The sequence below is a fragment of the Macaca fascicularis genome, chromosome 17 (genome assembly GCF_037993035.2).
Source record: "Macaca fascicularis isolate 582-1 chromosome 17, T2T-MFA8v1.1".
Taxonomy (NCBI): Eukaryota; Metazoa; Chordata; class Mammalia; order Primates; family Cercopithecidae; genus Macaca; species Macaca fascicularis.
In genome coordinates, this window is record NC_088391.1 from 23,149,783 (window position 1) to 23,165,785 (window position 16,003).

General features: G+C 38.6%; 2 protein-coding genes across 16 annotated transcripts in view; one reads left to right on the forward strand and one right to left on the reverse strand.

Moving 5' to 3' along the window:
- The window catches only part of CCDC122 (coiled-coil domain containing 122), a 40,090-nt gene extending 34,601 nt beyond the window's left edge, over window positions 1-5,489 (reverse strand). For 2 of the 4 annotated variants that reach the window (XM_045377398.3, XM_074021934.1), the window contains exons 1-2: window positions 5,313-5,489; window positions 286-371 (exon numbers count right to left, since the gene is read on the reverse strand). The gene's annotated coding sequence lies outside the window, so the exon portion shown is untranslated. Of the gene's footprint in view, window positions 1-285; window positions 372-4,828 lie in introns of all 4 variants that reach the window. The other 2 variants (XM_045377394.3, XM_074021936.1) reach the window with 2 other exon arrangements.
- LACC1 (laccase domain containing 1) overlaps window positions 4,527-16,003 on the forward strand; it is a 145,781-nt gene continuing 134,304 nt past the window's right edge. For 3 of the 12 annotated variants that reach the window (XR_012426905.1, XR_012426904.1, XM_074021931.1), the window contains exons 1-6: window positions 4,527-5,142; window positions 6,390-6,731; window positions 7,612-7,790; window positions 9,193-9,358; window positions 14,139-14,364; window positions 15,487-15,647. Coding sequence is in view for 9 of the 12 variants with exons in the window: in XM_074021931.1 (XP_073878032.1) it covers window positions 7,767-7,790; window positions 9,193-9,358; window positions 14,139-14,364; window positions 15,487-15,646 (576 nt within the window). In the remaining 3 variants the exon portion in view is untranslated. Of the gene's footprint in view, window positions 5,152-5,238; window positions 5,554-6,389; window positions 6,982-7,611; window positions 7,791-9,192; window positions 9,359-10,169; window positions 12,173-14,138; window positions 14,365-15,486; window positions 15,648-16,003 lie in introns of those variants that run through there. The other 9 variants (XR_012426903.1, XM_045377389.3, XM_065533185.2 and 6 more) reach the window with 8 other exon arrangements.

Sequence of the window (16,003 nt, forward strand, 5' to 3'; positions counted from 1 at the left end):
ATTGAAGAACTCTTGGATAATATTTATTTAAACCAACTATTCATAAAATTCATGCCGTAAAATTGGAAAAGTTTTGGGTTTTTTCCTAGATTTCTATTGTGCAATGAAAAGAAAAATGAAAACAAATTACTGCCATCTACCGATAATTCATTAGAATTGCATAAATTAAGGAAACAGTCTTTTAGAGACAAGACTGTCTTTTCAAATACGTTTTTAAGATAAGTTAGAACATCATCAGAGTCATCCGAAAATAATTAATTGAATAATTAAAAATAAACTGTATACCTATCATATACCCATACCGCTGAATCTGCTGACACTAGGGATTACTTCCTTTTCTGGTCAGGCAATGAGATTAGAGTTTCTGGGCACTGAAAAAGAAAGAAACCAGAGGGTTTGTACTGTTCCTTACCTCCCTATCCAAGATAATATAGGCAACATTCATACATTATCCACACTGCTTCTAGATTTCTACCAAAGGAGGGGCTTTGCTGAATGTATAGACAGTACTGGACTACCAAAACATCTCTTGTTTTGGAGTGCAGACATAAAGGAGTTGGTCTGCAACTCAAATCCAAGCTTTAAAGGATGTCTAAGCAACTGTTTCAAAAAGATTTCTACCTCTGGGACAGAAGTTATATAGACCTTTGGTGAAATCCAGTTATAACCCACCTGCTTGTCTCATTCAGAGAGGCAAGAGGCAAGGTCTTTTTTTCCTCCCCCTCTAAATAAGTAAACATGATTTCTAAACCAAGAGGAACTTTATAGTGGGTTAAATGGTGCCCTCGCACACATCCAAAGATATATCCATGTCCTAACTCCCAGAACTTGCAAATGTGACCTTATTTTGAAAAAGGAGTTTTGCAGATATAACTGGGTTAAAGATCTTGAGATGAGATCATCCTGGCTTTAGGGTAGATGACTGAATATGCCAATGGACAATGGCCAGACCATATGTAAAAACAGAACTCTGACCCACAACCTCCAGCAAGCAACCCAGGAGACCAACCCATTATCTACAGTAACCAGTCCATAAATTAGACTTGTAGAAAGTCATATCATTATTGCTAATAACAATCCTAGGAGACAAACTATAACAATTGGCCCAAATGACCAGTACTGGATTAATAACTGGCATCTTCCCTAACTTTTGTCCCCATTTCCAAGTTGAGACTAACAAGAAGAAGCCACAGAATGCTCCACTTCTAGTTGGCCTGCCTGCAGCTTCCTCATGCCGAGAGCCTCTAATTAGGGCATGCCCACTCCTCTGCCTGCCTTTGGCTCTGCTAAAATGCAGGAGATCGTGGCTCCCTCCCTTACAAGGCCTGAATAAATAGCCTTTGTTTGTTCTCATTTGATTGATCTTCATTGATTTCTATACAAGAATCCTTATAAGAGAAAGGTAGAGGTCTATTTGAGACTCAGACCCACATAGAAGACCATTTGATGATGGAGGCATGGAGCTCCAAGTCACTGAGGCCCCTAGGCAAAGAACACCTGAAGTCACCAGACAACAGAAGACGTCAGTGAACAGAAGAGGTAAGTGCTGTCAACACCTCAGTTTCATTATCTGGCCTCTATAACTGTGAGAGAACAAGTTTTTGTTGTTTTTAGTCACCCAGTTAGTCCCAATTTGTTATGGTAGCCCTAGGAAATGAACAGAAGCTTTTAGCAAGGAAATTTGCATCTGCTACATGGCCTTTTCTGGACAGATCCATAAACCTTAGTGTAAATGGCTTAAAAATGACTGTTTTGTTTTTTAAAATCATACTTGTTCTCATGAGAAGATTTACATAGCATTATAAAAATGTCTGGGAAGTTCTTCAGTAGTTTCCCATAATAGCCAGGCACCATCTCTGCCCTCAAAACACTCTAGGTAGAAAGACACATAGTCAATTAAAATGGAGAAGTACAGTAGCTGATGTCTTAGCCTGTCTACACATAACCTCTAACCAGTTAACTCACTCTATTTCCTTTGTAAGTCATAAGTGACTAATTCCCATATCATGCTAGGAAACTGTTATCTAGTAAATCTGCCCATTTCTGGTCCTATCAATTGACTAGTTCAATCTTATGACTTACTTGTGTTTGCAAATCTGTTTTTGCCAGTTGTACTTGATATTGTGCTTTTGTAACTTTACATTGTATAAACCAATGAAAGAGTGTGAAAATTGTTTCTTTAAAAATCTATGTTTAATATTTTGGAAAGACCCAACAAAGGTATGTGAGATTAACTGTAAAAGATTATAAAGTATAGTGGTGGCTCATGCCTGTAATCCCAGCACTTTGGGAGGCTGAGGTGGGTGGATCACGAGGTCAGGAGTTCGAGACCATCCTGGCCAACATGGTGAAACTCTATATCTACTAAAAATACAAAAATTAGCCGGGTGTGGTGGTGCATGCCCGTAATCCTAGCTACTCAAGAGGCTAAGGCAGGAGAATCACTTGAACCCGGCGGAGGTTGCAGTGAGCCAAGATCGCACCACTGTACTCCAGCCTGGTGACAGAGCGACATTCCATCTCAAAAAAAAAAAAAAAAAAAAATTTATAAAGTATAAATCTGCTCTCAGATTGCTTCACAAGTACCTTTAAGTTATTTTCCCCTTAAAAGAACAAAATCTTGGGAAATCTTAGCTGATGGTTTATGGGTACGGTTTATGCAAGAGATAGCATGCAGAATTCCAATCAGTAGACTACATGCAAAGAAAAGGTCTTGGACCTTCTCAATAGATTGGCAAATGAACACACAGTTGTTTTAGGTTAGAATACAGTTTAAGGTATTTGCTATACTTTTTCATGACTCTGTGGTTTAACTGACCTTTTTTCTTTCAAAAAAGCTTCTTTTAGATATAATTTACATACCACAAAGTTCATCCTTATAAAGTGTACAATTCAATATTTAACCATTTTTTCCACTTATTGCTTGGCTAGGGGCCCAGACTACATCTATGAGAGGGCTTCTTATATATGAACAACATGTAAAGAAGCTATTAATTTTGCTTGATGAGGGATGGGGATTCAGGGAAGATTATGTTTGAGCTTGAAGAGCCTTGAACAAAAAGTAGCAGTTAGGCATATAAAGAGGAGGGTATTTTGCTAAGTAGAGGAATTGCAAATGTAAAGAATGAAATCATGTGGCCTCTAAAGAACAGCTTTTATTTGAGTGGCTTGGGAATAGGGCGTTTTTATTTTTTCAGACTTAATTATGCATCTGAATCATACATAGAGATTAAAACTAAACAAAAAAAGGAAAACATGTTCAGGCCTGACTCCTAGAGATTATGATTCAACGTATATCTGGGGTGGAGTCTCTATATTAATTTTTTTTTTTTTTTAAGTTGCCTTGCAGTTCTGATTTGCAGTCAAGACTGAGAACCACTGGAGTAGGATAGAGTGAAAATGGGATGAGGAAGTGTTAGGACATGACGCTAGGACCAGATGGTGAAAGGAAATGGTATGCAAATACAATATAACAAACTCTCTCTTCCCTGACAACTTCATTCTTTTGAAATATTTTCTTTTTCATTTTTTTTACTGCCACTACTGTTGCATGAAAGAATACGAATCCCACCATTGTAAAAACAGAGATAAATGTTTAAAACCTTTGTAACTAAAAGACCTCTATTTTGCTTGAGGTATTAAGCTGGTGCAAAAGTAATTGTGGTCTTTGTCAATGGCAAAACCCGCAATTACATTTGCACCAACCTAATGATATTTAACACAGACTCAAGGCAGAGTGCACCTTCTGATTTCGTGTACCATCTACCGCTTGGGGTTCTTAACAAATGACCAAAGAAAACACAAATTTTGACAAAACTGGTGCTAGGGCTATTGAAGGGTGGGTTCCTATTCCGGGTTAGTGCTCCTATTCTCTAGTCAAGCACAAGAACATGCCTACTCCAGAGGGCTCTTCCAAACCCCCAGCTGAGATTATGAGACAAAAGGTTCTTTAGCGCCTACCAAATGAGCAACAGTAAATGTAAAAAGGACCTCTCGTTTCATCATAAACAGTTCCTCAGGAAGCACCATTTCTCTTACTCTTGGAAAGTCGGATATTTTTTCCCTTTGGCATACACTGGCTTTCCATGTCCTAACTGCTATTTTCAAATAAATGAACGTTATATTCTTGGAGGACAGCTCAGGGATGCTAAACTGCACCTTTATCATGATTTTAGTTAGGGATGAGGGCCTTTTACTTAAGTCCTGCTAGTGGCACATATTTTAAAAGGCCATAGAGGTCATCCATGTTGTCAACGCAAGTGAAGGCGCTCGAAAGAGTGTTGGTCAACAAGAATCAGCACAAAGGCATTGGAGGAGAGACAACAGCTTGTTTCTGGAAACAAACGAACAACAAAAAAACACTAAAAACATCTCCTCGAGAGGCCCCCTGACTTGAGCCCTGCATGGGACAAGCTGCCAAGAGCTAACATGACAAGGGACTGGTCCCGGGCTGCGGTGAGGAAACCCAGCGTCCTGACAACGCTGCTGGGTCTCGAGGCGTCCCTGAGACCGGAAGCGCGGACTTCAGCTCTCTTGGGAAACGGCTTCCGTTAACAGAAGGGAGACTGCGGTTTGGTCGCGAGGTGGCTCCGGCAGCCCCACCTCACGCGACCCGCCATTCCCACCGCCCCCTCAAGGTGCCCTCCGTCCCGCTCTCTAACCGGGCCCTTAGTTCCCCTCCCCGTGCCCTCTGGAGACCTGCAGCTCCTGCCGCCCCGCGCCCGCTCCCGGGTTCGGTCGTTCCGCCGCCCCATCCCCCATGACGGAGCCCCTAGCTGCCTCCTCGCGACCCTTTCCGGACTCGGCCTGCCCACTCCCGCCCGCTAACCCGCCTGGCTCCAAGCCGAGGGCCCTCGCGGGACTCTGGTTCCTGTTCCTCTAACGCCGGCGGGGCTGCTGGGTGCCGGCTCGGCAGGCCGCCTAGACCCGGAACTGCTGAGGCAGCAGCGGGCTCGCGGCGCTTGGCTCATCCCGGGATTCCCCAGCGCTCGTGCTGGGCCTGCAGCGTCCGCACCAAGCACGCCGGGCGGCCCTGCCCAAGCTCCCTCCCGCCTCCCGGCAGCTGGCCCGCGGGGCCCCGGCCTTCAGGTTTCCCCTGGGATCCCGGACCGGCAGGCGGGGAATCTGTGCGGCGGCGGCAAGGTGGGTGAGGTGAGGCGGGGCGAGGTGGGTGAGGTGAGGCGGGGCGAGGTGGGTGAGGTGAGGCGGGGCGAGGTGGGTGAGGTGAGGCGGGGCGAGGTGGGTGAGGTGAGGCGGGGCGAGGTGGGTGAGGTGAGGCGGGGCGGGTGTCGTCGCCGCTGGGCCGAGCTTACGACTCCAGTTGACCCGCTCGCGGCTGCCCAATTTCGTTGGGGCTCAGGACGAGGGTCGGGGCGGCAAATCGTCACAGAGGTCGCTGTAGACCTGTGTGCAACCGAAGGTGAAAAGCGGGAAGGCGCGGCCCGAATCGCCTCTGGTGCGCGTTGTCCGACAGGAAGTCCCGAATGGGCGGTGAGCGGCCGGTGGAGGTGCACGGGCAGGTGCAGAGCCACAGCCTGCGCCCCGTGAGCCGAGGTGGGCAGGAGGAACAGGGACCCGGGGGCGACACACGTTGGGCGGAAATTTCACAATGAACAGGGAAGGGGGACAGTCACCCACTCAAAACTGGCTAAATGAACCTCAGAGGGAGCCCCGAGCGATGGGGAAAGAAGGTTAGGGGAAGCGGCAGGAGAAAACCTTGGGCCAAAGGGCGTAGCCAAAGGGGGTCACTGGAGACCCGCAGGATGGGGTGGGAGGGCTGGGCTGGCGGTGAGCAAAGCTGGATGGGGAGAATGAATTAAGAAAGTTGCGAGGAAGCCTGTCTCGTCCAAATCACTATAGCTTTTGTGGTCATTGCTAAGTGTGGAGTACTGCGCAAATCCTCAGGGGAACTCTTATTAGCCGTCTCAGCTTTTATCATCTTAAAAGGCGAATTTCGCGTGCAGCTCCATTTAGCTTCGTGAACTTAAGCCCCTGCATATGAAAGGATGAGACCTAATATGACAGTCATGTCAGGACTAATGATATATCACACAGGTTGACAACCTGCAATTTAAAAACAGGACTTTGTCTAAACTCAGCAAGTAATTCCTTACTTAAAAGTTCTATGTAAACAAAACAGAGGAACTGTTGTGCTGCTGGAAAGATGTACCAGCATTTTCACAAAACGAATTAAAAGATGGCTTTGCTTTCACTGTCATGGTTCTCTTGTGACAGAATAGACTGGCTTTTCTTGGAAGGGACTAGATTTACTATTTTAGTTACATTTTAAAATCAATGTAATTATTCTTTTTTAATCTACCACAAATTTCTGTTGTAACTATAAGAGGATTTATATAATTTTATATTCTTATACTAATTTTTATTTGCAGGTGATTTGGCACAAAAGTATTCTTTCAAGGATGGCAGAAGCAGTTTTGATTGATCTTTTTGGTTTGAAATTGAACTCTCAAAAAAACTGCCATCAGACATTACTGAAGACTTTGAATGCTGTCCAGTACCACCATGCCGCCAAGGCCAAGTTTCTTTGTATAATGTGTTGCAGTAACATCAGCTATGAAAGGGATGGAGAACAAGATAATTGTGAATTAGAAACAGGCAATGGATTATCAGCTCTCTTGAAAGAATTTGAGATTGTTAGCTGTCCCAGCATGGCTGCCTGTTTGTATACCATTAAACAGAAAATTGATGAAAGAAATCTGAGCAGCATTAAGGTAATTGTACCCAGGCACAGGAAGGCATTAATGAAAGCTTTTATTGATCAACTCTTCACTGATGTTTACAATTTCGAATTTGAAGATTTGCAAGTGACTTTGAGGGGAGGCCTTTTTAAACAGTCCATTGAAATAAACATAATCACAGCTCAAGAACTAAGAGAAATTCAGAATGAAATAGAAACATTTTTGAGAAGTCTGCCAGCACTGAGAGGAGAATTAACTATTATCACTTCTCCTTTGATCCCAGGTATATTAACCACTAACTGTTGTTTTTACTTTGTACATGAAAAACCAATCTTTCTTCAGAGGTAGTTCACCTCTTTTTTTCCTCCTTTTGTTGACTGTTGTGGGCTTATTACTCATTAGCATCAGTGGCAACACAGAGCTATCATGTATGACCCTATAGTATCAGGGTCAAGGGATAACGCCTTCAAAGCCACCCCAAATAAATAAATTTGCTTTATGAAAATTTGATGTTGAGACAAATAATCTAGCCCTCCTTTGCAATGAGATTTATGACACTTAAAATCTTCTATTTAGAAATTCTGAAATTTCAAATCATTGGCACCTTCATAGAAGAGTAAAATTTAAAACAATCAATCTTGCTTCTTGGTTAAACAATATTTTCTGTGAGCTATATGCTGTTAGATATAACAAAGCCAGATGAGACACAAGATACCTTTTGAAGAGCAACGATCTCATAGGGAGTGTAAAATAAACACAAAGCAGAACGCCATAAGAACCTATGGAGGTACAAAATGCCATAGAAATTAGAAGCCAAATAACAAGGGCAGGTAGCAGTGATCAGGGAAGGTCTAATTGAGAGACTGGTATTTTGAATAGCGTCTTTTAAATCTTCACTGCTTATCTTCAACAGATATTTTCATACATGGATTTACTACAAGAACAGGTGGAATATCTTATATACCAACTCTTAGCTCATTCAATCTCTTCAGTAGTTCCAAACGGAGAGATCCCAAGGCAGTGGTTCAAGAAAATCTGCGTAGGTTGGCGAATGCTGCAGGATTTAATATGGAGAAATTTTACCGAATAAAGGTAAAACTTTGCTTTATATTTTGAAAGATCTAAAGTATATTTTTTACTTTACTGCTAACTACATGGACTTTAAGCTATTTAACTTTTGTATCTGCTTTTTCATCCAAAGTTTTAGAATAATGCTGTGGTTGTTTTTCTTAGATTTATACACCATAGCCTAAAGATCAGTTCTATTTTATACACACACACACACACACACACACACACAGGCATATATATGCACACACACACACAGAGTAAGTCATCCTTTAATGTTGATGGGTTCTTGGAAATTGTGACTTTAAGCGAAACGACATAATAAAACCAATTTTACCATAGGCTAATTGATATAAATAAGAATAAAGTTTCTAAGGCATATTTCTTGTCACAAAAACATCACCAAACTTCTAAATAAAGACCAACACATTCCTAATATTAAATATTGAAATAAATATGAGCTAGACATACATTTACAAAAGAGTAATAAAAACAAATTAAGATAACTATCAAATTGTTTTGGTTCAGGGCTTCAGGTAGCTGGAGTCTATCCTGGCAGATCAGGATTCAAGGTCATAACCCACCCTTGACAGGACGCCATTCCATTGCAGGGTGCTTTTACACACACACACGTACTCCTACTGGGACCAGGTAGACACCCCAATTCATCTCATATACACTTCTTTGGGATGTGGGAGGAAACTGGGTTACCCAGAGAAAACCCACGCAGACATGAGGAGAAGGTGCAAACCTCACACAGTCAGTGACAGGGTGGGTAGTCAATTTTTTTCATTAGCATTATAATGAAATGATGTGGAATAAAATGACATTATTCAAGAGCCTACTGTATATTTCATCTGGAGTCCTCAATTCTAAAAGTACAGTTAATTCTTAGAGAGTATACTACCACTGCCCTTTTTGATTTGAAGAAAGGGAACTGCATGGTGGTAGAGAAAGGCCATTATTTTATAAATCTACTCCAGGAGGAACTAGGGTCATAGTTGATGAGATAATGTCTTATTGCTTACAGAATTCTAGCTTTACTTGAGTCTGGGAAAAGTAAAAGTATCATTGATTTGGTAATTAACTTTCTTTTACAGGAAAAATTTTCATTTTGTAGAAAGTGCATTAAGAAGTGTTATACCTATCTTTATGGAAAGATGTTCATTATTCACTATATTGAATTTTATAACGTTAAACTGCTTTTCTTTGTATAAACTATCAGAGAGTATAATACCAAAAGCTTAAATAGTTAAATTATAAGTAAATTTTGTGTTTTCTTATATACAAAAGTGATATATTTAATGAATGCTAGTAATCTTAAACTGGTTATATAATTTTATACTATAATGAATACCTTCAGGAAAGCTTATGGTATGAGAAATCCCACTTCCAAAACATTTTTGTTGCACATTTTTGGTATTAGACTCATCATTCCAATGACATCTGGATTATGGGAAGAAAGGAGCCTGATTCTTATGATGGAATAACCACAAATCAGAGAGGAGTCACAATAGCAGCTCTTGGTGCTGACTGTATACCAATAGTTTTTGCAGATCCAGTCAAAAAAGCATGTGGGGTTGCTCATGCTGGTAAGTATACTTAATTAAACATTTAGGATTTTACTCATTTTATTGTGCAGGAAAAATTGTAATTTCTTTCTGATAGACATGGCAAACAGTTAATTACATTACACTGTGGTAAATGTAATGATGGGAGGGGGCGGCATAGTTTTATTATAGGGACGGCTAAGAGGAGTATCCACATCAAATTATATGAATTGTAGTAGAATTCCCAAAGGAGGTCGCACCTAGGTTGATTCCTAAGGAATTTGTTGGTTTTGGCTTAGTAACAGTGTTCCTCAGTAAGGGTGCTATTAACATTTTGGTCAAGATAATACCATATTGCAGATTAAGTGTCTTTAGCCCCTGAAATTCTTAATGACAGTAGCACCTCTAGTTCCTGTAATAACCAAAACCAACCAACCAACCAAACAACAATGAAACCCTCCAAGCTTTTCAAAACACTCCCTAGGGGAGTGGTACTGCCTTTGGTTGAGAATCCTTGAAATCCAGGCTATAGGAAATGGGAATGTTAGGCATGTTTCAGAAAAGTATTCACCCAGATGGAGCTGCAAGTGTAAAGCTAGGGAGGTAGGAAAAAGCAAGATGCTTTGAAAACTGTTTTTAGTTTAAATCATTTAATGTATTTAACTGCAACTATTCTCTGAGAGAAAAGAAGTATTTTTAGAAGGTATATTGTGTTAAAGATATGGAGTTTTGTTTTCTGAAGGTATTTTAAAATGGTATTTTAGATTACCCCATAGCTGTGATTTTGTGTGAAATGAGGGATGATCTTTAAAATTTCCTTCACTTGTAAATCTATTTCTACTTTGCTTTTTAGCTCATAGGTAAAAAAGAAAGGAGCATATTTTTGTTTTGACCTAGCTGAAATAATGGGATTGAATGAGTAGAAGTCAGGTTTACTACATGACATTGTCAAAAAGTTATTTAAAATTTGAATCTTGGCTCCTGGATATAAAAAGAGGATTTTTTTTTTTTAGTTCTTAGGTTTGAAAACATTTAGTTTAAAAATATCCAAGATCAAGCAGTCAAAATGAAGTTATAAATGTGAATTTCAAGTCATTAATAAGTTAATTTTGAAAGAATAAAATACCTAGGAATACAGCTGCCTTAACCAAGGAGGTTAAAGATCTCTACAATAAGAATTACAAAAACACTGCTGAAAGAAAGCAGAGATAATGTAAACAAATGGAAAAACATTCCATGCTCATGGATAGGAAGAATCAATATTGTTAAAATGGTTACACTGCCCAAAGTAATTTATAGATTCAATACTATTCCTATCAAACTACCAATATCATTTTTCACAGATTTAGAAAAAACTATTTTAAAATTCATATGGAACCAAAAAAGAGCCCAAATAGCCAAAGCTATCCTAAGCAAAAAGAATAAAGCTGGAGGAGTCACATTGCTCCCTTCAAGCTGTACTACAAAGCTACTATTACCAAAACAGCATGGTGCTGGTACCATAACTGACACATAGGCCAATGGAACAGGGTAGAGAACCTAGAAATAAAGCCACATACCTACAACCCTCTGATCTTTGACAAAGTCGACAATAACAAGCAATGAGGAAAGGATTCCCTATTTGATAAATGTTGCTGGGATAACTGGCTAGCCATATGCAGGAGATTGATACTAGACCCCTTCCTTTCACCATATACAAAAACCAACTCAACATGGATTAAAGATTTAAACATATAGCCTAAAACTATTAAAACCCTAGGAGAAAACCTAGGAAATACCATTCTGGACATAGGCATAGGCCTTGGCAAAGATTTCATGGTGAAGACTTCAAGAGCAAACAAAAACAAAAATAGACAAGTGGGATTCAGTTAAACTAAGGAGCTTCTGCACAGCAAAGAAACTATCAACAGAGTAAACAGAAAACCTATAGAATTGCAGAAAATAAATCTATAAGGAACTTAAATCAACAAGCAAATAACAAATAATACCATTAAAAAATGGGCAAAGGACATGAACAAATGCTTCTCAAAAGAAGACATACACGTGGTCAACAAGCATATGAAAAAATGCTTGATATCACTAATCATTAGAGAAATGCAAATCAAAACTACAATGAGATACCATTTCAGACCAGTCAGAATGGCTGCTATAAAAAAAAAAGTCAAAAAATAACATGTTGGTGAGATTGTGGAGAAAAGGAAATGCTTACACACTGCTAGTGGGAATATAAATTAGTTTAGCCACTGTGGAAAGCAGTTTGGATATTTCTCAAAGAACTTAAAATTAGAACTACCATTCAACCCAGCAATCCCATTACTGAGTATATACCCAAAGGAATATAAATTATTCTGCCATAAAGACACATGCACATGTATGTTCATCACAGCACTTTTCACAATAATGAAGATGTGGAATCAACTTAGATGCCCATCAGTGGTGGACTGGATAAAGAAAATATGATACATATACATAATGGAATACTATGCAGCCATACAAAAGAATGAAATCATATCCTTACAGCAACATAGATGCAGCTGGAAACCATCCTAAGTGAATTAATGCAGGAACAGAAAATCAGATACCATATGTATCCTTTAAGTGGGAGCTACACATTGAGTACACATGGACACAAAGAAAGGAACAGTGGACATGGGGGCTTACTTAAGGGTGGTGGGTGGGAGGAGGGTGACGACTGAAGAACTGTCTATTGGGTACTATGTCCACTACTTGGGTGATGAAATCGTTTATACATGAAACCCCAGTGACATGCAATTTACCCATGTAACAAACCTGCATATATGTAACCCCGAACCTAAAAATTTGTAAAAATAAAAATAAATTAACTTTAAAATATAATATAATTACATACATTGTATACTTATTTTATCAGATATCAAAAAGAATAAAATTCTTCTATGGGGCTACTTTAATAAAGATCTTTTAACCAGATATGTATACATAGATATACATGTGCTGTAGGAGAAAAATCAAATAGGAGGTGGATGAACTACAAGTGAGAGGATAATTAAGGAGGCTCACTGAAGAAGAGAGCTACTCTCATCTGTAGAAAAGCCCTGACAATTTCTCTCTTTAACTCAAAATGCCTATATGTAGTTGCTTCCCTTTGAACATCACTGTCTGTATCTTCCTAGGTGCCTCAAAATCATTATGTCAAAAACTCAACATCTTTTTCCCTGAAGTCTTCTCTGCCAGTTAGGTTTCCTATTTTGATTATTGACATCCTACCCACTTACAGATAGAAACTTGATTTCTTCATTCTGTTCTTCCCATAACCACATATCCAGTGGGTTACCTGTCGAGGCTGAACCTATCACCTAAGTACTTCTTGCTTTCATCATCTCCTTTTATCTGTAAAAAATGATCCCTTCACCTGAGTGCCTAGCTTTTGAAGGATATGAGTATGGAGTGCTTAAGGAAGGTGTAAGGGGAGTCATTATTGGCCAACCATATCAGCTGAATCAAACTCACATATAGGGAATAAAGGAAAAATGCAATATTCTTAGCTTTCTGTCTTTGGCAACAAGAAGGTAGCAGAAGTAAAGAAGATGGTTTTATCTTAGAACACTGTAAGATGCAAGGCAGGTAAGGCAGAGATGGCAAGGGAACGATAGACTGGGCAAGTGGGAAGGGAGTAAAAAGAGACTGTTAATTGAAATATAATAGGTTTTGTTGTAAAAAGTGAGGGAGAGATGAAAACTGCAAAACATTGCTGAAGGACATTAAAGAAGACACAAATAAATGGAGAGAAGTTCTGTGTTCATGGATTAGAAGTTAGAGAAATGCAAATCAAAACCACAATGAAATATCACCCCACATCCATTAGGATGGCTAATATTTTAAAACCTCAGAAAATAAGTGTTGTTGAGGATGTGGAGAAATTGGAACCCTGGTGCACTGGTGGTGGTAATGTGAAATTGTGTAGCCACTATGGAAAACAGTACAGCAATTTTTCAAACAATTATAAATAGATTACCATATGATCCAGAAATTCCCCTTCTGGAAGTATATCCAAAATAATTGAAATCAGGAACTCAAAGAGATATTTGCACACCAATGTTGATAACACAATTATTTGCAATAGCCAAAAGGTGAAAGCAATCTAAGGTACATTGGTAGATGAATGGGTAAGCAAAATGTGGTGTGTGCATACAATGGAATATTATTTAGCTTTAAAAAGGCAGGGAATTCTGACACATACTACAATAGAGATGAACCTTAAGGACATTATGCTAAGTGAAATCAGTCAGTCACAAAAAGATAAATACTGTATTATGATTTCACTTATATACCTACAATAATCAAATGTACAGGAACTGGAAGAAGAATGGTGATTGCCAGGGGCTGGTAAAAGGAAGAAACAAGGAGTTATTGTTAATAGTTGTAGAGGTTCCATTTTATCAGATGAAAAAGTTCTGGAGATTGGTTATACAACAATGTGAATTCAACACTGCTGAACTGTATACTTAGAATAGTAGATTTTGTGGTTTAACCACAATCTTTTAAAATGTGAAAAATAGAGAAGACTAAGCTATGGTCTCAGTGGAAGCTAAAACTAGAGAGCATCTTTAAATGGAAGATGAAGAAAACTCGCACTTCGTGTCTCTTCTGTGTCAGGTGCTTTGTGTAGCATAGCTCATTTAAAAACCACATGATAATACAGTTAATCTTGTGGTTCATTCATTATTTCTGAACTTTGAAAAATATACAAACTATGTCTGCTCACTTTTAACTTAGACATAAATTCAGGTGAAATTTTGCTACATTTTGACTTTCCTTATCTCTTTTTATTCTTATTTACCAGGTTGGAAAGGTACTTTGTTGGGTGTTGCTATGGCTACAGTGAATGCTATGATAGCAGAATATGGCTGCAGTTTGGAAGACATTGTTGTTGTACTTGGACCTTCAGTAGGACCTTGCTGTTTTACTCTTCCAAGAGAATCAGCAGAGGCATTTCATAATCTTCATCCTGCATGTGTACAACTATTTGATTCACCAAATCCCTATATTGACATCCGTAAAGCCACAAGGTATGTCTGATTTCATTCAACTGCAAGTTTGATTCTTTCTTATTGCTCTAAAATGAAATTTATTTTAGAGAACAATTAGTAACTCTAAAAAGAATTTAGGTGGCGGTTATTTAAGCAGCTGACATGAACATGTACACAAACACTCATTTTAAATATGAAATCTGTTTTCATTTGAGTTTGAATAACAGAATTTTTTTTGTCTCATTGATTTGAAAGTGAAGGAAGAAACATCTGGCATTTAATTTTAAGAGATCTACTTAAACTTCATATAGAAAAGTTGGCATGTACTTTACTTCACAGCCATTCCTCAGCTAAATTCTCCTAAATGTAATGAACTCTCAGGAAGCTGATATTTTAAAATTATTCTTATTATCTAATTAACTAGAGGAATATATTTTTTAGAAAAAATATTAGATAATATAAATACACAGATTTTTACTTTCAAGTTTTTTACAGTTCTTTGCATTTTTGAATTTATGAAGTTTTGCTATTAATAACTGGTGAAAATTATTTGTCATTACTACAAAGGCAAATTAATGTGTGTTTTAAATCACGTTTCCATTCCAGTCACCGAAACCTTACCCAGAGTCTGCCTCATTTAGTACAGACGTGGAAGAGATTGAAATTGATTCTTAAATGTGACTTTTTAAATCAAGTATCACTAATTTGTAGTCATATTTCATATCATAAAGTGTTCATGGAGAAGCAAGTTTTCTGAGAAAAATCTGGCTAATAGAAGGAAAGGAGATGAAGGGCCAGATGACTAAAAAGCATACTCTGGCTGAGCCAGATTAATTTTGTCTGATATCCTGGTAACTTTCGTAGAGATTTCTTCTTAAATAAGCACTTGATTTTGATTATAAAATTCTGTACCTAGATTATGTCTATAGGACAATATGGAAGGTTGTACTGTGCATATATGAACTTATGTGATAAATGCTGATACAGTGTAGCATTTTTTTCCTGACTAGTCCATGTTCTGTAATTGAATAACAGTATACATTGTTCTAGGTACATCTTTCCTGGAACTCTTTCATGCCAACATCCGTATTTTTTTTTCATATTGCTTTGGCTATTGGGACAATAAACTCTTGCTCTCTTTTGAAAAATATTTTTCCTAAGGATTCTTCTAGAACGGGGAGGAATTCTTCCACGGAATATTCAGGACCAGAACCAAGATCTCAACCTCTGTACATCTTGCCATCCTGACAAGTTTTTCTCCCATGTCCGAGATGGCCTTAATTTTGGTACACAAATTGGCTTCATATCAATTAGAGAATAAGGTACAGTAGGTTTTCTCTCCTCTTTCCATTTTTCCTCTCTTTCATCCCTCTCTCCACATCTCCCTCCCTTTCTCTTTCTTCCTCTTTTAGCTGTTTCTTCCCCTCATTTTAAAAAAACAGTTAATTATGTTTAACTTTACTCCTTTATTCCTATAGGAAGAATGATGTTTCTACTTTTTTAGTGATATAATAGTAGTAGCAAAGTTCATTTTCAGTAACACTCTATTATAAAGAGCAGCCACTCCTTTTCCTAGTTAATGAAGAATAATTAGCCAGGCTTATGTTAAAAGTATAAAAATAAAACAATTTAATCTTTAAAAAAGTATGTAAGTATTTCCTTTCTCTCTACTATGTAC